At 41.5% G+C, this 22,053-nt stretch overlaps 1 protein-coding gene across 3 annotated transcripts in view; it reads left to right on the top strand.

Annotated features, from left to right (window-relative positions):
• ATP8A2 (ATPase phospholipid transporting 8A2) overlaps positions 1–22,053 on the top strand; it is a 657,063-nt gene that overhangs the window by 424,882 nt on the left and 210,128 nt on the right. For all 3 annotated transcript variants that reach the window (XM_050937153.1, XM_050937152.1, XM_050937151.1), the window contains exons 26-27: positions 13,448–13,631; positions 21,322–21,432. In XM_050937153.1, coding sequence (XP_050793110.1) covers positions 13,448–13,631; positions 21,322–21,432 — 295 coding nt within the window. The remainder of the gene's footprint in view (positions 1–13,447; positions 13,632–21,321; positions 21,433–22,053) is intronic.

Here is a 22,053-nt window from a genome sequence, read left to right on the forward strand (position 1 = left end):
CAAATACAGAAAACAATCAAAAGACTATAACCGCCTTTCCTACTTAATGCTCACTATTCTGAATATATAAGAGACTGTAGCAGGGAGATTGGCAAGAAACCTGGTTGCACGTCTAGTCCCTTTCAGGACCCAGCGAGAACAAAGCAAAACCCAAAAAACACAGACAAAGGCTTCCCTCCACCGAGATTTGAAAGTATCTTGTTTTCTGATTGGTCCTTTGGTCAGGTGTTTTTGATTCCCTGTTTGTTAACCCTTTACAGGTAAAAGAGACATTAACCCTTAACTATCTGTTTTTGATAACTCCACTGGGAGGTCATTGTACAGCTCTTCCGGGAGTGGGGAGTTCCCCAGGTCGACCTCTTTGCAACTGATCAGAACAGACATTGCTCCCAGTTCTGCTCCAGAGGAGGAGTGGGAAGGGGGGCTATCTCGCACACTTTCCTCCTTCAGTGGTCGGACCAGCTTTTCTATGCCTTCCCATCTTTCCCTCTAATAGGCAAGGTCGGCAAAAAGTAAAAGCTGATAGCATGCGGGTCATCCTCAGAGCCCTGGATTGGGCCCGTCAGCAGTGGTACGAGACCCTCCTACAACTCCTACTGGCTGCCGTTTCGCCCGGATCTCCTTTACCAGGAAGGGAGATGCCTCCTCCACCCCAACCTGGCCGCACTTCACCTGACAGCGTGGTTGCTCTGTGGTTAGATGAGGAGGACGTCAAATGAGTTCTGTTGGAAAGTAGAAAGCCGTCCACATGACGGACATACTTGGCCAAATGGTCCAGGTTCTCTAGGTCGGCCAGGGAGCGGGGAATCTTCCCATCGTCTGTATCACTCCAACTTATTCTCTATTACCTGCTGTCCCTTAGGACCCAAAGGCTGGCTCCTGCCTCCGTCAGGGTGCATTTGGCGGCCATATCAGCCTTCCACTACCGGTACAGGGCCACATGGGTCTTTTCCCACAATATAACCTCCCGCTTTCTAAAGGGCCTGGATTGTTCATTCCCATATGCTAGGCCCCCCATGCCACAATGGGATCTAAACCTAGTGTTATCTCACCTCACGGGTCCTCCCTTTGAGCCGTTGGTCATGTGTTCCTGGTCTCACCTGTCATGGAAGGTAGCATTCCTTGTTGCTATCACATCAGCCTGATGTGTCTCAGAGCTTAGGGCGTTGACCTCGGATCCCCCGTGTACAGTCTTCCACAAGGATAAGGTCCAGCTTCGCCCAAACCCTGCTCTTCTCCTGAAGGTGGTCTCCGCCTTCCATGTGGATCAGGACATTTTCCTACTGGTACTCTGTCCTAAGCCCCATTCCTCCAATGAGGTGTGCCATTTAAACACACTAGATGTGTGTAGGGCTCTAGCTTTTTACCTGGACCAAACCAGGCCTGGACCGAACCAAGCTGTTCTGGAAATCCTTGCAGCTGTTCGTTGCGACAGCCGAGCAGATGAGGGGACAACCAATTTCCACCCAGCGCACGTGTTATGACCTGGCAGGGGTTCCCTCGCTGCCTGTCGTTAAGGCGTATTCTATGAGAGCTCAGGCCTCGTCGACCACCTATGTTGCTCACATCCCTATCCAGGACATATGTAGAGCTGCCATGTGGTCCTCCATCGTCTCCCAAGCATGGGATGATGCCGAGTTTGGTAGGACGGTACTGCGTCCCGGAAGCCCTTAAACTCCTACCCACCTCCATCAGATATAGCTTGAAGTCACCTACTGTGGAATATACATGAGCAATCATTCGAAGAAGAAAGGACAGTTGTCTGTTCTGTAACTGGCTTTCTTCGAGATGTATTGCTCAGGTGTATTCCATATCCCGCCCTCCTTCCCCTCTGTCGGAGTTGTCTGGCAAGAAGGAACCGAGGGTGGGGGGCAGTGCGCAGCTCCCTTTATAATGCGATATAGAGGCGCCACTCCAGGGGTAGCAGCAGTGCTCCCCCGTGCGGGTACTACTAAGGGAAAAACTTCCGGCACTGGTGCACGTGGTGAGCACGCACACCTACTGTGTAATACACCTGAGCAACACATCTCGAAGAATGCCAGTTACAGAACAGGTAACTGTCCTGTTGTATGGGTTCATAATTGGCAGTTCTTGTTAGGGGATGTTGAAGCAGAAACTTGTATTGTCATGCACTAGAAATGGAGGAGGCAGGAAGTAATTAACAACTTTATTGTATTTGTTTCCCGTTATAAAGATAACCCAGCCAGTGGTGTAGGCGCATCCAACTAGACTATACCTGGTAAGCTGAAGCTTGCAGAGAAAACATATGGAAAAGCAGAACAGGTTACCAGCTAGTCAGAGTTTAAAGGGGTTAAGAGAGGTCTTCACATTTGTGCCAGGGAGGCAAATTGAGGCCACCAATAAAATGACAGCCATTGTAGACTCATGATTAATTTAATCTCTGAGACACTGAACAACTTTAAAAAAAAATCCTACCATAGATGAAGACTAGAAACTTGTATTTTATGTGGTGTATAAGGGTGTGGCCTAGTGGGAGGGACTTGTCGAGGGGTGATATGGCCAGAAAGATGGGGACAAAGATGGGTGTGAAGAGAGTGGGGTAGATGTTGAGTAGCCGGAGAAGAGGAGGTTACAGTACTCAGGATGGGAGATGGTGAAGGCCTGGGTAAGAGTTTTGCCTGTGTCGATGTAGAGAAGAGGCTGGCTTTTGAAAATGTTATGGAGGAGGATGCAGCAAGAATTGTGTATGGTTTGGACATGTAGTCTAAACATAATTAGTAGCATTGTTTTGGAGGACAGGCCTGGAGAAGGGTTCACTCAGCACCATCCATCAGAGAAGAGAGGAAGAGGTAGTTATTCCACCACAACTTGGCAAATTATTATTAATAAACAAAAATTTATAAGAAGGAAACAGTTTTCTTGTTCTCTGCTTTGTCTTTTTCTGCTCTGGAAATGCGAGGGGCTGTTTCTTTATTTGTTAAAAGAACACAGCACCCATTGCAGATATTTACAGATCATCAACAGGCAATTCAGTGCTGTTTGTAAAGTTTTTAAAGTAGTGCATCAGAGCCCAGTGTATATTTATTGGGGGGGGGGGTTGTTGTCATAAGATTAAATATTAAGAGATTTACTCTGTAAAATACATTGGACACAATGCATACTTTGGTTCAACAAGACATGTCCATATTTTATCCAATTACTCATGTCAGTTAGACTGTTGTATAGGTCTTTGTTTGGCTGTAGATCTGTGATGAGATGTCTCTTAGAGCAGCCTTTGTATTACTGAGTGTAATAACAGTCTAGTTCTTATTTGGAACTGGTAGTCAGATGGCTAGTTGCTTTGATTTCCAGGGCATGTATCAAGGGAGGCCTAACTCAAATGAAAAAGCTGTTAAGTATGATGTTTTGGTAGCACCATTTGACAAGTTTTTGAACATTTAATTTCAGTGATATATTAGTTTCATGGTTCTCCAGGGGCTATTGCATGCTCTTAAATATCAGTAACCTTAATATGTCTCAGCTTTCTTTCTAGGCTGCTTCCCATCCTACCTTCTCTGCAGATGAGGTCAGGCATGGCATTTTGAAATACCAGTGTTCTTTGTGGTAGAACAGGGTAAATCTATGTTAATTTCGAAAAAGGCAGGCTTCTAAGAGGTTTGCATGCATTAACAAAGCATTTCAAGGAAGCAGAGTATCAAATTAATGTGTTTCGTGTTAAAGACATTACGGTATTTAAATGTGTTATTTCAATCCCTGTTGAAGCATGGAAACAAGGATATAATATCACTTATTTAAAACACAGCTTCCGCTCTTGCCTTTTCCTTCCTTTCACAGAGAACTTTTAAAGACTACACAGCATGAGTGAAAATATACTAAAATAAGTAGATTTCAGTGAAGAGGGCAACTGCATAAATCATAACAGAAATGCTTTTTCTTCTTGGAGCAGTGTCTTTCTCTGGTGCTCCACTTCAGGTGTACATGCGCCTCTTGAGTCACTTGATCAAAGTTTTCTAGCTAGTACTGCCCATTCGGCCCATGCATGTGCCTTGTGCCTCCTCTACTGCCTTGGCCCCAGATGAAATATTAGCATGTCTGCCCCCTAGAGCATACTTGGCCTTTTCTCTTCACCTCTTTTCTAGCAAAGGGTACATCCACTCTACCTGCCAGATTGGTGGGTAGCGATCGATCTGTTGGGGATCAATTTATCACGTCTTGTCTAGACGTGATAAATCAATCCCTGCTGCGCTCCCTGTCGACTCCGGAACTCCACCAGGGTAAGAGACGGAAGCAGAGTTGATGGGGGAGCCACGGCTGTCGATCTCGCGTCGTGAGGATGGGAGGTAAGTCGAAATAAGATACGTCGACTTCAGCTATGCTCTTCTCGTAGCTGAAGTTGCATATCTTACATTGGAACCCTCCCAGTGTAGACCAGCCCAAAGTTACTTAGCTTAATATTAACATATTAGTGTTAATATAGTTGGTTTTAGATGAGGGGACTGACAGGAGATTTGTCTTCTCCTGATGTGGTTTGCCTGGTTCACCAGCCTTCAAATGCTGCCTCTCTTGCCGGGAGGCTGTACCAATGAGCAATGGACATTCCAAGTGTGTCTGTTGTCTGGGGGAGTTCCACATCTCCCAGAAGTGCTCCTTTTTGTTTAGCCCTTAAGTCAAGGGCTGGGAGGAACAGGGAGATAAAGCTCAGGCTGTTGGCAATGGAATGTTCCCTGCAACTACCCTCTGAGCCACATCAGGAGACACCCCCTCTTCTCCTCCACACAGACATCTGTCACCGGACAGATCAGTGCCCTGTCACCTCAGAGCAGCTTCTCCTAAGAAAGGGAAGCCTTTGGAGCACATTGGGAAGACTGCCAAGAACAGGAGTATGGACTCTATATCTAAAGAGCCAGATCCAAAAAAGACCAGGTCCGTGTTAATGTCCTCTGTCTCAGTGGGTACCGTTGAGGCCAGGGATTCTTCCTCCAGTACCAGCAGGCTTGTGAAGCCCCAGAGCTCCAAGGAGAGTAAGCACGGCTTTGCTAAGGTGCTTGTACCAAAATGGTACCAAGCTGGAGTCAGGAGACAGGAGTCAGGCTGAGATCGGAGACTGGAGATCAGGAGACAAAGTGAAATCTGGAGTCACAGCAGGCTGAATTTTGTGTTTGCCCGGACAGCTTCCTGGGGCAACCTCTGGAGTTAAATAGGTTGCTTGGCCAATTTATAGGGCCACAGGGTATTGTTGCGCTGGCTCCCTTGCATAAGCACCAACTCTGTGGGTGCTCCCATGGGGAGAAAAAGTGTATGCTCAGCACTCTTGGGCAGCCCTGCCAATCAGCTCCTCCCCCTCCCTCCCAGCCCTCCCACCTGCTGCAATCAGCTGTTCAGCAGTGTGCAGGGAGCACTGGGGGGAGGGGAAAGAGTGGGGGCATGAAAAGGTGGGGGAGGGGCAGGAAGAGGTAGGAAAGGGGCAGAATGGGGTGAGAGTGGAGCAGGGACCAAGAAGAGTCAGGACAGAGGTGGAGTGGGGGGAAGGGTGGGGCATGGTTGGAATTTGGGGGAAGAGGTGGAGTGGGGCATGGTCTGGGGCAGACGGAGGTCCAGCATCCCCAGGGAAATCACAAAGTTGGCTCCTCTGGTCCCTTGGGTGGTCCTTCCTGCAGTGCTTGCTCTCTACAGTGCTCCCTGGCTGTAGCTCTGCATAACCTCCTGGTGGCACTGTGGGAACATCAGCTGTCCCAGGCTCTGCAGACCCAGATTCTAGTCCATGGACTCTTAGCTACCCGGCCAAGACAAGCTTGTTACCCTTACCAGCTTCAGTTCTGTGTCATTCTGCTAATCAAGCTGCTCATCTCCTGTCTCTGGGTGCAGCTGGCGTCCTTCACCCCAACCTGGCAGTTCTACATCTCAGAGTCTGGCTCCTGGTTGGTTCTCCAGAATAAAAGTTCCTGCTCTACAGAGGTAGTGGGTGTTAAAACATCAAACCCCATTACTTACTTGCAGAAATGGAAGAGATTTGTCCATTGTGCGGTTGTCTCTTCCTCTGGCTGGCTAGCTCAGTTGATAGAGCATGAGACTCTTACTCTGAGGGTTGTGGGTTCATGCCCCATGTTGGGCACTTGACTGGGGGGAGCAATAGCTCAGTGGTTTGAGTATTGCCTTATGAAACCCAAGGTTATGAGTTCAGCCCTTGAGGGGGCCACTTAGGGGATCTGGGGCAAAAATCTATCTGGGGGTTGGTCCTGTTTTGAGCAGGGGATTGGACTAGATGACCTCCTGAGGTCCCTTCCAGCCCTGATATTCTGTTGCCTGAATTAGTTTCTCTTTCCCTCATCCTAGATTACTTGCTGGATCTAAAGACTTCTGGGTTATCCATCAATTTAGTCAAGGTACATTGGTCTGCTATGTCAGCCTTTCATCTGCAATTGAAGAATTCTCCATTTTTGCTCCCTCAGTATCATCCAGATTTATTAAGGGTCTGAGTAAACTTTTCTCCCATATTAGACCTCCCGCTCCATCCTGGCACCTCAGTCTGGTTCTCAAGCACCTCACTAGATCTCCATTCGAACCAATGGCTACCTACTCCCTGCTTCATTTATCTATGAAGATGGCCTTCTTAGTTGCCATCATGTCTGCCTGTAAGGTTGTGGAGATTGGAGCCTTGATGGCAAATCTCTCCCCCCACCCCCTCAACATTCTTTTGCAGTAAGTTCTCTTTACATCCACATCCAAGGTTCCTACCCAAGGTTACTTTGGATTTTTATGTTAACCAACGAGTCCATCTACCACTATTTTTTTTTCTGAAACTCAGTTCCGAGCAGGAATCCTATTTCGATACCTTGAACATTAGCATGGCCTTAGCCTTCTACCTGGATAAAACTAAGCACTTTAGATCACCTAGACCCTATATTTCCTTCGCAGATAGATGTCAGGAGGCTCCCAGTTCTGCTGACAGACTTTTGAAATGGACATCGGGTTGTATCTTTACCTGGGGGGCGGCGGAAGAGTGCATTCAACCAGATTGCAAGTGACATGCACTGCATTTTTGAAGAACGTTCCAGTGTTTAAGATACATAAAGCCGCTATGTGGTCTTCAATGCATATATTTTCAAAGCATTATGCCCTGCTCCATGCCGTTGGTACTATCTCAGACCTCCTATTTTCAGGCTCCCTCCTGCTTCTAGGGATGCCATAGGGACGCTACTTGAAGAAGAAGGAAATATTACTTGCCCTGTGCAGTAACTGTGTTCTTCTTTGATATGTGTGTCCTTATGGGTGCTCCACTACCTGCCCTTCTTCCCCTCTGCTTTGGTTGTTGCCTAGGGAATGACTGAATAAAGATGGAACTGAGTGCAGTTCACCTGCATATCCCCATATATACTTGGTGTCTGCCACAAGGGCAAAGGGCACTGGTTGAACAGGGCACTGGTTGAAAAGGCACTGCTTGCTAGAAATTTCTGATCAAGGGCTTGAGAGGTTCATGCACACCTGAAGTGGAGCACCGCAGGGATATGCATCTCAAAGGGTGAGTCACATTTCTTTCTATTGTTTCCTTACATACTACTTATGAAGAAATGAAAGGAGTGCATGGCTAGAACCAGAGCCAAAGCCTTAAGTACGTAAGGCTTTGTGTGACTGTGGTCTGTGTAGTGAAATCTAGTGAGAAAGGATAGCCTTGTGGCTCAGTGAGTAGCTTTAGACTCTGGAGATTTGTGTTCAATTCTTGACTCTATCCTAGACTTCTTGCATAAACTTAGGCAACTCACTTAATCTCTCTGTGTTTTGCTGGCCCATCTGTAAAATGGGTCTAATAATACTTAATTTATCTTGCTCTTTGTCTTGTGTATTTAACTCTCTGAGGCAGGGACAGTCTTAAAGTGCCTCGTCTAATGGGGCCCTAGTCTTAGTTGGGACTCTAAATTTTTTTTTGTTTATATTACATTATATCCTAGTCTTCCATTATGTAATTGCATTTCTATGTTTGACTTTCAGACACTGAATGCCTCACACAGTGCAGCCATAATTACTCTGGGACTGAAATCTGAAAATGCTGAACATCCACAAGTCCCATAGACTTCTAGGACAGTTAGAAGTGCTTATAAGAGCAGCTGCTATTGCCCTTGATGTTAATTGTAGCTGAAAGATTAGCTGAACCTCAGCAGAACTACCCCAAGGTTCAGATTTTTTTTAAAATAAATCCTACAACTTTTTGCTGGAAAGACAAAATATAGTTTTAATTGAGAATGTTTCTAGTCAAGAGATATGACTATCAAATTCATTACCAGTTAAGGGCCTGATTCTGAAAGGTGCTGATCACCCACAGTTCTAATTGACTTTTATGACAGTCGCAGGTGCTGAGCAATAGAAGTCAATGGAAATCTATTTTAAAGTGCTTAGTATGAACAAGTGTGCCCTGTGCAACTTACCTATAATTTTCATATTAAGTCGAAAATTCACAAAATGGTGATAATATGCATATAATAAAACATCTGAACCTCACTTATCCCCAATCCCTTCTATGCCAAAGGGTCCTGTCCCCCACTGGGGTTAAGTGAGGTTTGAATAATCAGCCATCTGGCTTCATTGAGGATGCCTGACTCAGAACAGCTCTGGCCTTGTCCCACTTCTTCCCCGAGTACCCTGTTTCAACTTCTCCCTGGGCTAGCACTTACCTTTCTGCAAACACACACACTTGGATAGTCATCATTTATAGTATGTATATTGCATTAGCACTAAAAGTGTGCTAGACGCTTTGTAAAGACCCAGTCCTGGCCCCAAAGTCTAAATCCATATGCCTGGGTTTACTTATGGAAGCAGACAGGACCATTTGGGCATAAGCAGATACTTGAAGATTTGGGCCAATAAGTGTAATGGAATCATAACCCTTCTTCACTTGCCCAGATATGTACCTTAACATAAGAGCAGCAAAGAGTCCTGTGGCACCTTATAGACTAACAGACGTATTGGAGCAGGAGCTTTCATGGGTGAAAGCTCCTGCTCCAATACCTTTGTTAGTCTATAAGGTGCCACAGGACTTTTTGCTGCTTCTACAGATCCAGACTAACACGGCTACCCCTCTGATACTTAACATATGAGTTTGTTCCAAATTCTGCCTTCTCTTACATCCAAACAAATTCAGAGGTCATGTAGGAACCTATTATTAATAAATAACCAGTGCAAAATATTTCACTTTTGGTCTGTCCCGTTTTGGGGCAATATTCTTCCAGACAGGCACACTGAGAACCTTTATAGATGCATTCCAGTTTTGCCAGTCTCAGAACACCGGAGCAGTTGGGTTTTGATGAACATGCCATTCTGTATTACTACTACTTCTCTTAATCTCCATGTGCATGGATGTATTCCTTCCTAGTTTTATTTTTAGGGTAAGACAAGTAGTGAAAGTAAACTCATTTTGCCAGATGGCAGTTATGGATTGTTACATGTCATTGCAGAATGTTGTTCCAAAGCAGTCAGTTCCTTTCCAGTACTCTTTGAGCTACTCATTTATCCAGAAAGTTTTGTGAACTGAAAAAGGTGGGGAAACGATCAGGATACCACCTGAATTTCAGGTTAGTTGAGTGGTCTGTGCTGTAATCTTCTACTTATTCATGTAGATAGCTTATCTGAAGTGCCGAAATGAATCTCAGTTCTGATTCTAAGGGAATTAATGTCATCTAGCACAGCACAATCTGGCAAGGTAGATTAAAAGGAATGAGAGACAGTTTGGAAGCTGGGGGAAAAAAAAGTTTGTTTTTTTTTTAAATACAAAATCCCTCAAATCAGTGACCGTCTCAAGTTGTAACTTCTATAGCTAATATACTGTATGCATCAAGAAATATTCCCTGGAACCGGGAAATGTACTTTTCAGGGGAGAAAAGATGCACATTATAAAAGCATACATTTATTATTGGGCTTAATTTGAAATTGAATACATCTATTTTACAAGAAAGAGCCTTATTTGGGTATTAGACTATGCCCACAGCTAACATATTAAACTATAGTGCACTTTAATTTATCTGTATCTACCATAGATATATATTACTAAGAATGTGATTAAAACACTTTTCTGGAATTGGGAGGTAGATAAGATAATAAAAAAATGTTCCACCTTTGGGTATGAGTTATTTATTGACAACCTTAACTGAATAGTACAGCGTTGGTACATGGAATATATGTACAGTATGTAGGGTTTAATAAAAAAAATCCAGTTTGTATTATGATGTATTTTATTGACTGACAAATAATGTATAATTAAATTCAAAATCAACATTTGTGGAAGCTTAACACCAATCCTGCGAGTATTTATTCATGTACTTAACTTTACTTTTCTGAGTAGCCCCATTAGTTTCAATTAAAAACTCAGTCCTGTTTCATAGTTACAAGGGGTTAAGATTATGGGACTTGTTCTCAACCCAGAAATGTGGCGGAAGGAATAAAAGGCATGGCCAGTGAAAATGTGAGAACAGCACCTTGAGGCCACGGGTGACCAAGTATGAGTTACAGCAGCCTTCAGATTGCTCTAATTTATGATGAAGCTGGCCCTACCCTCGGCTATCTAGTATCAAGTGAACTCCAGCCCTTATTCTGTACTACCTGGTTTGACCAAATAATCTGGGCCTGTGTGTTCAATCTAGAAAAAAATTTCTTTCCTGACTTTTGAGAGGTTAACTGAGAAACCTGAATTAATATTGAATTTACATTAAGTGTATATTACTTGTCAAAGAATACAACCTCTGTCATATTTTTCAAATTAGTTTTCATATGATTTTGCTTCTTTTATTGCCCTGCTCTGACATAAAAACTGTTACTGTGATTGGGATAAAATTTTGGAAGAAAAACTTGGATACCAATTCTGAGCCCCAAGTGAAATTACACACTAGCAAGTTATAAACACCTCAAATGGAGTTGCCAGAGAAGCCCTGAGAGAATCTGTTATAGTTGCAGTGTCTGGACTCCTTAGAAGAATGCATTAGTAGCCCTGATCTTCTATCAGGATTCTCAAACATGGGTCTCTGCATCTGTTTGGAGTCCCACTGATGTTAGCAAGACCCCCTGTATGGACAAAGGGCTCTGCTCTAGTAGATTCCAATGTACAATAGGGTCTACATATGTGAAAACATATTTTATAAGTACTTTTAAACAGTGTATTTAATAATTGAGTCATCTTTTTGGCTATTTTTCACACTCTGAGGCAATTCAGATAAATTGGTAAGTAGAAAAATTAACATCCATTTAAAAAAAATTAAACCGAAGTCATTTTATAAGTAAACAAAAAGAGCTACAGCAAGATGTGTGGTTATGAAGAAATTATACCTCTCATGTGACTAAAGGTCCTTGGCTTTGTATTTTTCCTCCAGTGCACCTGAGGCATGTAAATGATGTTCTGCGCATACACAGAGACACACACTTGTAAGAGATAAAGATAGAGCATATTCTCATTAGTATTTTACACCATTAACATTTATAAAAGTGAGAATTTGACTTTGTTATACTCTAACATCTCATTTACAAGATAGATTAGTAATATGGTCTGTATTTTCTGTTCCCAGTACAGTTGAGTCCCATGAGTGCTAAAGTACTGTTTTACATTGCTGTGCAACTGAGGGTTTAATAAATCTGTCCAATGAGAATTTCATGCACAAAGTCATTGAGATTAAGTGTTTTTTATGGCCCAGTCACCTTTTCTCTGTTTTCAGTTTTTTGAAACTCAACAGCTGCTACCTCTTCTAAATGTTTTTGTTAACATATGAAGATCAACCACAGAAACTTAAAAAAAAACAAACCCAAAAAAACCCAACAACTTTCAAACTACTCATCAAGCCTGATCCTAAAAGGTGCTCAACACGAGGCAGGATCAAGCCCTTAAAGTGAAAGGCTGACCAAAAACCATATGTTCTTTTTCCTGATCAGCTATAATCCACCCAGATGTGTAAAAGGGATAAATATAGGTCACTCCCACAGAGTGCAGAGGTCTGAAAAAATAGTGTAAAAAATCCTGATGTTAATAGTAAAGCCTTTGGGTATCAATTATATTTTGTTTGTGAGTGCATGTGTCTGCTTCAGCTGTGGAACAGCTTTGTCTAAAGTTTTATGGAAAGGTATGTAGAGTAGTTTTGAGACTTTATTTGGCTAAAAGTGGTGTGGAAAGGAATTAAGGCTCTTTGTACAGATGGGCCTAGAATTATCCCTTCAGTAATCTGGGTATTGTACCTGAATAAAAATTGGTTCAAGTGTGTGATGATTCAATGTAATACATAAAGGTTCTGAGTCTTCTCTGACTTAAACTGATGTAAATCAGGAGTATCTCCATTGAATTTTGTTGAGGCATGTCAAGTTAAAACTGATGTAAATGAGAAGAATCAAGTTCAAAATATCTATGTATAAGATAGATATAAGTGTACTTGAGGATAAATACGTTATGGAACTATAGGGCCATGTTCTGCTCTCAGTTATACTGGTGTAGAAAGCAGCGTAACTTCACTGAAGTCAACAAAGTTATACAAATGTCAAAGTGGAGTAAGTGATATCGGAGTGAAGCCCTTACGCAACACTTTGAAATGGCCGGAGCTAAAGGATCTGGCCCATATGCAGAAATGCCATTGGCATCTATGGCTATTTTACAGGCAGAGCAGATGCAGCTTTGGGGTCTTCACCCTGCACAGAGAAGAGTCGTGTTTGATTTAGTGGCCTACACTTGCAGCATATTGGTACAGCAGTTAACTATGAGTTGTCAGGTTCCAAGAGTAACCTATTAGGACAAGTTATGAGGTGATCTCAGTGTTGATGTACATTACATGCAGATAAACAGCATAAGATAACATTAAGGTGGTGTAACTTACTGACTGAAGGGGTGAAAAGATGGGGTTGTAACAGAGGAAAAGCAACCCACAGCAGGGAGTAAGCAGGTGTAAGATAAGTGGGAAGAAGGGGCTTTTCTTATACCTTCTTATTTCTCCCTAGTAGTTGCATGTCTTACTACAACCCTGTCCTTCAACCTCAAAAACCGCCAGCACAGTTTGCACCAGTTTATCCCCTTGGTTGAAGTCTCTGCAAAGAGGCTGAGTACTGAAAGCATCATAGAGACTGACTTTTCCTCCCAACCTAATGGTGGCCTATCCAGTTGGGGCAGTGGGGAAGCTTGCACAGCTGATGCATATGATGTAGGAGATAAAGAAAAGATTTCAGTCTCCAAGGCTTTAAATCTGGCATCTCTCATGAGCATTAAATTCTCACACACACAAAAATCAATTTGATGTTTTTGTTTATGATCTCTATTTATTCATTCATTCATTTTAGCTTATAAAAATGGAAAATGCTTCTTTCTCTGTCTGAAAACATTTGGCACATGTTCTAAACTTAAGTGTTGAATTAGGCAACTTTCCAGAAACTCCCTTCCAGCACATCTAAATCGAGATTACAGCTGTCCTTTTGGAAAGGCATACATAACTCAGCATGTGGGAAACTGACTAACATTTTCTCTTCTCCTTTTCAGAGTGTCTCCTCTGCAGAAGTCTGAAATAGTAGACATGGTAAAGAAACATGTAAATGCTATCACATTAGCCATCGGAGATGGTGCCAATGACGTGGGAATGATCCAGACCGCGCATGTGGGAGTCGGGATCAGTGGGAACGAGGGCATGCAGGCAACCAACTCTTCTGATTACTCCATAGCACAGGTCAGAGGCACTAAAAAGCAGCTGCCAGGTTCTGTTGACAGAGGTATCAGCTGTGTGGCAGCATAAGTGCTTCATTGCTGGCTTTCAAGCTGAGAGAATCTTTGTTCATATCCTCTTTAAGACTGCCATCTAAAACTGATACCTCGGGTGTATTAGAGATCATTTCAGTTTTGATCTTGTTGTACCCTTTAGGGCAATGATCAACCCTTTCCTAAAGGCCTAGGTTTCTTCTTGCTAGCTGTGGAACATTCAAACTGTTCAGTAATCAGGGAGTGGCGCCATTCGTGACAGTTACATTTAATGCCCTTCTAATTATAATTTATCTTCCTCAGTGTGCTCTTGTCACTGACACCTGTTGGTGAACTATATTAATGCCCAGAAGAGGAGGAGGAGGATGCGACATTTTTATTTTGAAGTCTCTTTACCATGTTTTTCTTAAACTACTAAAGAATCAGTTATTCAAATACTAAAGAGTTGGTCAATATTTTGAGATAATTCAGGCAGTGATAGTGACTAGGGTACATGCTCCCAATTTATCCCATCAAATTCAACACTGATTACTTTATCTGTAGGCGGCAGTGCGAAGAAGCCGTGCAAATTGCGCAAGCTCTTTGTTTAATTGAACAAATCAAAATATAAACAGATTAAAAGCAGCACAAGAAAGAAAAGAGACTTTTGCTGATGTACATGTACTGTGAATGTTATTTATTTACAGTTAAGGTATCATATATGTTCACTTATCACTTGTGATAAGAAAATCTTTAATATTTGGTAATAGTATAAGAAGGTTAGATTCAAATCTAGAATAGGGTAATGACCAAAAGTCAATAGTCTGCTGGCTGTTTGGTAGCCTGTGAGAAATGAGTTAGGATTTGATGCCACAAGCATCTAGGCTGCCATCAGATGAACTCAGTATGAAATCTTCCTTTACGATTGATACTAATTGGCACCCTTATTGGAAATTTCAGCAGAGAGCTGAAGGATTGGAAGAGCAGAAAGGCAAACTCCCCTTTTACTCCTCGAGGCAGTTCCCGAACAGGTTAACTATTGACAGAGCAATAAAGGAAACTTGCACTGCTACCATGGTGTATGTGTTCCGTGGTCAGGCAGAGGGCCTCCGTATTCAGGGGTGGTCATCTGCGAATTTTCTCAAGCACTAAATGCACTTCTAAAATTTCAGGTTAAAAACCTCATCAGATATTAGTTCAGTAATAGACAGTAGTGTACTGCAAGAACACTTTCACAGTATGACATCAAAAATGTAATACACCAGGACAACCTTCAGCTGCCTTGATCACAATGGTTACACTGTCCAGTAGTGATCTCTACATTACTAATCTTTATACCTTCTACCATATATTACTTTTGAGGCACAATTCATTTAAAAAATCTGTATTTACAGAGACTTCATAAGATTCAGTTTATTTATTAAAATGACAATGTAAAAGAATAAGTAGGTAATCAGAGTTTTGTCCATAGATGGCCTATCACATTTTGTTAATACCTTTAGCATGTATTCTAATAACTTTAAACCTGATGAAGTCATTTAATATTCATGTGTGACTTTCAAGTGGCTTGGGGGTTAATATAAGAATGGTGAAAATGGGTTGTGCTCAGTTTAACTGTGGTTTGAGGATTGTTGACTATAGCAATAGAGATGTTATAGTTAGGGCTGTCAAGAATTAAAAAAATTAATCACGATTAATCATGTGATTAAACAACAATAAAATACCATTTATTTTAAATATTTTTGGATGTTTACTACATTTTCAAATATAAATTTCAATTGCAACACAGAATGCAAAGTGTACAGTGCTCACTTTATATTTATTTTTATTACAAATATTTGCACTGTAGAAAAACAAGTTTTTTTAATTCACCTCATACAAGTACTGTAGTGCAATCTCTCTATCATGAAAGTTGAACTTACAAATGTAGAATTATGTACAAAAAAACCCTGCATTCAAAAATAAAACAGTGTAAAACTTTAAAGGCTACAAGTCCCTCAGTCCTACTTCTTGGTCAGCCAATCACTCAGACAAGCAAGTTTGGTTACAATTTGCAGGAGATAATGCTGCCTGCTTCTTGTTTACAATGTCACCTGAAAGTGAGAACAGGCATTCGCATGGCACTGTTGTACCTGGCGTTGCAAGATATTTACGTGCCAGATACATTAAAGATTCATATTCCCTTCCAGCTTCAACCACTTATTCAAGGGGAAATGCTTCTATGCTGATGATGGGTTCAGCTTAATACCCATCCAAAGCAGTGCAGACTGATGCATGTTAATTTTCATCTTTTGAGTCAGATGCCTCCAGCAGAAGGTTGATTTTTATTTTTGGGTGGTTTGGGTGCTGTAGTTTCCGCATCAGTGTGTTACTCTTTTAAGACTTCTAAAAGCATGCTCCACACCTCATCCCTCTCAGATTTTGGAAGGAACTTCCGATTCTTAAACTTTGGGTCAAGTGCTGTAGCTATTTTTAGAATTTTCACAGTGGTACCTTCTTTGTGTTTTGTCAAATCTGCTGTGAGCGTGTTCTTAAAACGAAACATGTGCTGGGTCATCCCAAAACTGCTATAACATGAAATATATGCAGAACGTGGTTAAAATAGAGCAGGAGTCATACAATTCTCCCCCAAAGGAGTACAATCACAAATTTTAGTGAACGCATTATTTTTTTTTAATGAGCATCATCAGCATGGAAGCATGTCCTCTGGAATGGTGGCCAAAGCGTGAAGGGGCATACAAATTTTTAGCATATCTCGCATGTAAATACCTTGCAATGCCGACTACAACAGTGCCATGTGAATGCCTATTCTCACTTTCAGGTGACATTGTAAATAAGAAGCTGGCAACAGTATCTCCGGTCAATGTAAACAAACTTGTTTGTCTTGGCAATTGGCAGAATAAGAAATAGGACTGAGTGGACTTGAAATCACAGAAGTGAGCACCGTGCACTCTGTATTCTGTTTTGTAATTGAAATCAATATTGAAAATGTAGAAAAGCATCCAAAAATATTTACTGTATATACTCATTCATAAGCTAATTTTATTTTTAGTAAAAAAAGGAAGCACCATAGAAGAGGGTTGGCTTATGAACGGGTGTAGAGGGAGAGGTGGGACACAGCCCCCAGCAGAGGGAACAAGGAGAGGTGACACAGCCAGCAGAGCCAGAAGGGAAGAGGCAGGGCCAGAGTCTCTCCACTTCTGGCCACGCTGCTCTCTCCCCAGCTCCAGAGCAGCTGCAGCTCCGGGACTGGCAAGCTGCAGCCGTGCTGCTCAGCCCCGCCCCCCAGAGCAGGCTGCGGCCATGCCACCCAAGTGCCAGAGCGCGCTGGGGCTGTGATGCCTGGCCCAGCCCGCTGGAACATGCTACGGCCATGCCACCCGGTCTGGTCCACAGGAGCAAGGTGCGGCCACGCTGCCCAGCCTGCTGGAGCAGCTCCAGCCAGATCAGAGACATCCTCCCCAGGCCCTCCCCAGATAAAGTGGGAAGGGATGGGATGGGGAGAGTGTGGGGGTTCCGGACTACGGATGGAGTCATGTGGGGGGTGATCACAGGGGTTACTCCCCTGACTCCCAGCTTCTCTCCTCCACAAAAAATTTCCCCACCAGTTGCTGTCCCAGCCTGTCAGGGTAAGCAGCTGGTGCGCCGGGACACTGTTTACTTATGTCATAACTTTCCTACTCAGATCTGAACCTTAGAGTTCAGAACATGAGAAGCTAGCATGAAACCTCCAAACTTAATTACCAGCTTGGATTTGATATCGCTGCCACCAGCCAGAAAATTCCAGTGTCTGGCTTACTCTGGTCTCCCCAAAACCTTCCCTGGGGGACCCCCAGACTCAGATGCCCTGAGTCTCACTACCAAGGGAAATAATCCACTTCCCTTCCCCCTCTTTACCTCCTCCCAGATTTCCCCGCCCTGGGTACTCTAGGATATTCCCTGCTTCAAGTCCTTGAAACACAAGTACCGAGAGATCAAATCTCTCCCTCCCCTCACCCAGAGAGTATGCAAAGTCAGGCTTAGTAAATCTAACACAAAGAGATTTTCCCCCTCCCTTCGTTTCTTAGCCTTAACCAGTGAAAAAACTCAAACAGGTCTTAAAAAGAAAGCTTTATATAAAAAGAAAGAAAAAGACATAAAAATGGTCTCTGTATCAAGGTGACAGTATACAGGGTCAATTGCTTAAAAGAAAAAATGAATAAACAGCCTTATCCAAAAAGAATACAATTTAAAACATTCCAGCAACTACACACATGTAAATACAAAAAAACAATATAAACCTATTGTCTTACTATCCTTGTACTTACAACTTGGAAACAAAAGATTAGAAAGCCTGGAGATAGAGAGATCACTCTCAGAGCCGAGAGGGCCACCGAACCAAGACAAAGAACTCACACCCAAACTTCCCTCCACCCAGTTTTGAAAGTATTTTGTCTCCTGATTGGTCCTCTGGTCAGGTGTTTCAGGTCACTGTTTGTTAACCCTTTTATAGGTGAAAGAGACATTAACCCTTAGCTATCTGTTTATGACAACTTAGGTTTACCTCTGTGCCTGTGGATGTTCGAGGTAAACAAACCATCTCTGGCCGCCAGCTGCTTATCCTCATGGCCCAGGAGCCAACATTTGCTGACCCCTGAATTATAGGGTTGGCTTATGAACGGGTTATACAAATTTTCCATTTTTACTTCTCCATCTTGTGGAGGTCAGCTTATAAATGAACTGGCTTATGATCGAGTATATACGGTAATAAATTTCAATTGGTATTCTATTGTTATAAGTGTGATTAACTCAAAAAATGTAATCACGTGAGTTAACTGTGATTAATTGACAGCCCTAGGTATAGTTAATGCTTTTATTTAAGTTGCTGACAACAATAACATGCAGTTTTAATTTTGGAAACAAAATTTAAAATAACATGGAACTGTTTGTTTTAGATGGGAGAAGAGTGTTTTTATTACCTGAAAGATTAGAGTATATTGCTGTGTTATCGTGAATCAAATCTGTGTTGTGTGCTGATTAGTAAAATAAGACACAGTTATTTGCAATAGGAGAAATACTAGGCTAAAATAACACTAAATAGTTTTTAAAAGGAAAACTTTGGCTTCATATGGTATATTGTTACCATATATTTCTGCACTGAGGAAGAACTTTAGTGGAAATTATATGCACGCCTTGAAGGGAACACGTTCTTCTGAGTAATTTAAGTAGACCACTGTAATGTAGTATCTTTTATCCAAATGATACTTCCAATCCAGTGATTCCAGAAGTGGGCACACGTGGAAAAATGAAGCTCTATATAAAGACTCACTGAGGATTCCATGAGGAATCATATAATGAACTAAACAAATAAAAAGGAAGTTTGCCTCTGACCCAGTGCCCCAAAGAATAACTTCCATTCATACAGAGAGTATGTTTGAATCATCTTTTTTTAAAATGTTATTGTCCCCATGATTCATTTTCAAAGAATTCCTAAACCAAAATACTGAGGTTCTTTACATGGTTCTAAAATTGAATAAAGCTTTTTATTGAGAAGATACTTTATATCCAGAGGAGGAATCTGGAGTGTCTTGAGACCATTGCTTTTTTGAATCCTTTAAAGGGGAAAAGTGCTCAGGGAAATTCTTCCTTTAAAATGTTGGGTTTGCTGTTCAGTTTTGTTCCTAGAAAGCCTGGGTTGTATTCTAGATGTTTTCTTTTTCCTATATTTCCCCAGTTGTATTAAATAATGAGTACTGGAACTCTAAAAACATCTTTTTATTTGGTAGTGCACCTTTCATTTTTAGATCAGGACTGGATATCTTTCTAGAAGATATGTTATAGCTCAAGCAGACGCTATGGTTTGATGCACAAAATGCTGGAAGAAGTTATATGGCCTGTGTTATGCAGGAGATCAAAGTAGATGATCATAATGGTTCCTTTTGGTCTTACAATTTATAAATCTCCTGGCACCCACGTATACTCTGAATCTTACTTGTTATTAGACCCCCCCACTGCCTGCAAACATTTACTCATGTAAGTAACTAAATGCATGTCAGTAGCTCCACTGAGCTCTGTTAAAATAAAATATGGTTGTTTTATTTAATTCCTTGTCACTGCTCAGTGGAACAACTCACATGTATTTAAAGTATCAGAACCTTATTCTTTCAGAGTGGCATCATTTCCTCAGCTCCTTTAGGTAGCACTTTTGCATTTTCTTGAGCAATTACAAACCCAGTAAGTAGCATTATAGTAACTAAATTATTGTTAAAATCGTATGAGTTATGGATACACCATTTGTGCAGTTTTTCCTCTTCGGGTTATCCTACAGTATATCAATAAAATACATGCCAGCCTTGCTGGAGTTCACACTATATGCCTCACTGTCAAAGGATGAATCTTGGGAAGCATTAAAGTTGTGGCAGGACTGAAGAGAGAGGATAGGTTGGTAGGTAGTTAATGGGTTAGTACATTTATTAGCCATTCACTTTTGGTTATCTACTTTCCAATCCTGATGCAGGCTGGATAGAGACGGAACCCAAACTGAATTATAATATGGCTTGCTTTGTTTTCTATTATTTTGCTGAAATACCACCAGAGAGCCTGTTCTTGTGGTATTTGCAGCAAATGCATTAAGTCCTGGAGATCTTGGGGGAGAGGCTCTATATCATAAAATTTCTAGCTCACGTTTGGAGATCCCAGAGTTTCAAATGGGCTTTGGATGAATAATAAATTTGAATTAGAATTTGAAACTTGAATCCCAAACCTTTTGAGGCGGCATATCACTAGCCCAGAAGTGGAAATGAGTTGTTTGGCATCCTTTTGGTTCCCCAAAACCACCAGACAAAACAGTGACATTCATTCTCTTCTCATGGGAGGCCTGAGGCTGAACTGAAAGGAATGTTACAAGTCAAGGTGGGTTCCTTGACAGAGCCTGTGTGACAGACACATTTCCTGCCCACATTGAAGGCAATGTGAGAAATGCTATTGAATTAAATAGGAGTAGAACTGAGTCATCTTTGTGGTTCAAACCAGTATTATTAGGCACCAATTTCCATAAGCATTAGATTCATTTACTAATTGGGTTTATTTAAGGGTGAAAAAGGAATATACTACTTGTTTTAGATGCTCGTATTGTGACCATATTTATTATCAAGTGAACCGTAAATGTTAATAAAAATGTATTTGTTCCCATCTTCTTTCAAAAGCTGGTAATGTTCTTGTTTTCTTTTGAGCACTCTACTTGAGTCTCCATTTTAGCCCTGAACATTTCTAATTACCACATTGCTCCTTTTAAAACACAGAAGAGCATTGTACCACACACTTATTATTAAACCCTCAAACACAGTCATCTTCTCTTGCCATGAAATAAGAGTTCACATTTATATTTAATCCAGTAGGCCCTATTATGTTAACCTTGCCTCATTTTTCTATCAGGATAGTAATAATAATTGAAGGCTTCTTCCTGTTTAAAGCAAATGAGGACCAAATTTATGGAATCATGTTTAAAAGATTTATTCCAAAAAAGGAATGTTTTGCTGTGACTTTTTTTTAACGTTTTGTTTGTGGGTGGTAATCTGGCACAATTACTGTTATGGAAAGGAAGTTCTTGGAATGGATTTAATAGCTGATCTAAATTTCATTTACTTTGTATAGAGTTGTAAAATGTGAGGCTATTTTACTTATGTCCATTTTTCTTTTTCTAGTTTTCTTACTTGGAGAAGCTATTATTAGTCCATGGAGCCTGGAGTTACAATCGAGTGACCAAATGCATATTGTATTGCTTCTACAAGAATGTGGTCTTGTATATTATTGAGGTAAGAACAGTCAAGAGGATGGACTTTGGCAAACAGTAACAATTGCAATTAGTACATTAAAATTAAATTATTAACATTTAATTTTGAAACAAAAAAAAATGCTCTCTTCGCATGACATATATTCATTTTGTGGAGTTCACTGCCAAAATATGTCACATAGCGAAGCTGGATTTTAAGAGAGGTTGGATACATTTATAACCTTTAATACTATGTGTAGTTATGCCTGTTAAGATTTGGGAGAAATCAAATATCATGTTTCAAACTGATTGTAGCAATGGTCAAGAAGAATCATTCCCTAATGGACATTATTTCACATTTGGCCGTGTACATCATGAGGACACCAGATTTGATGGATCTAATCATCTGATCTGGTATGGCAAATTCTGTTCTGTGTGCTGAACCAGTGCTCAAAATCATTTAAAAAATAGTTGAAGGTTTTTCTTCTTTCTTTCCAATAAATAGAGGGAGGGATAATAAACAACAAAATGAGAACCTTGTAATTAGCCAGCCACTTAGAACAGATTACAGGAGACAGTAGGTCAGAAATGTTTTACTGTTCAATAAATCATACCATGGTCGGTGTACATATCTGACTCCCTCAGGGTCTGATAATCTTTATGC

This window comes from Gopherus flavomarginatus, chromosome 1, assembly GCF_025201925.1.
Source record: "Gopherus flavomarginatus isolate rGopFla2 chromosome 1, rGopFla2.mat.asm, whole genome shotgun sequence".
NCBI lineage: Eukaryota > Metazoa > Chordata > Testudines > Testudinidae > Gopherus > Gopherus flavomarginatus.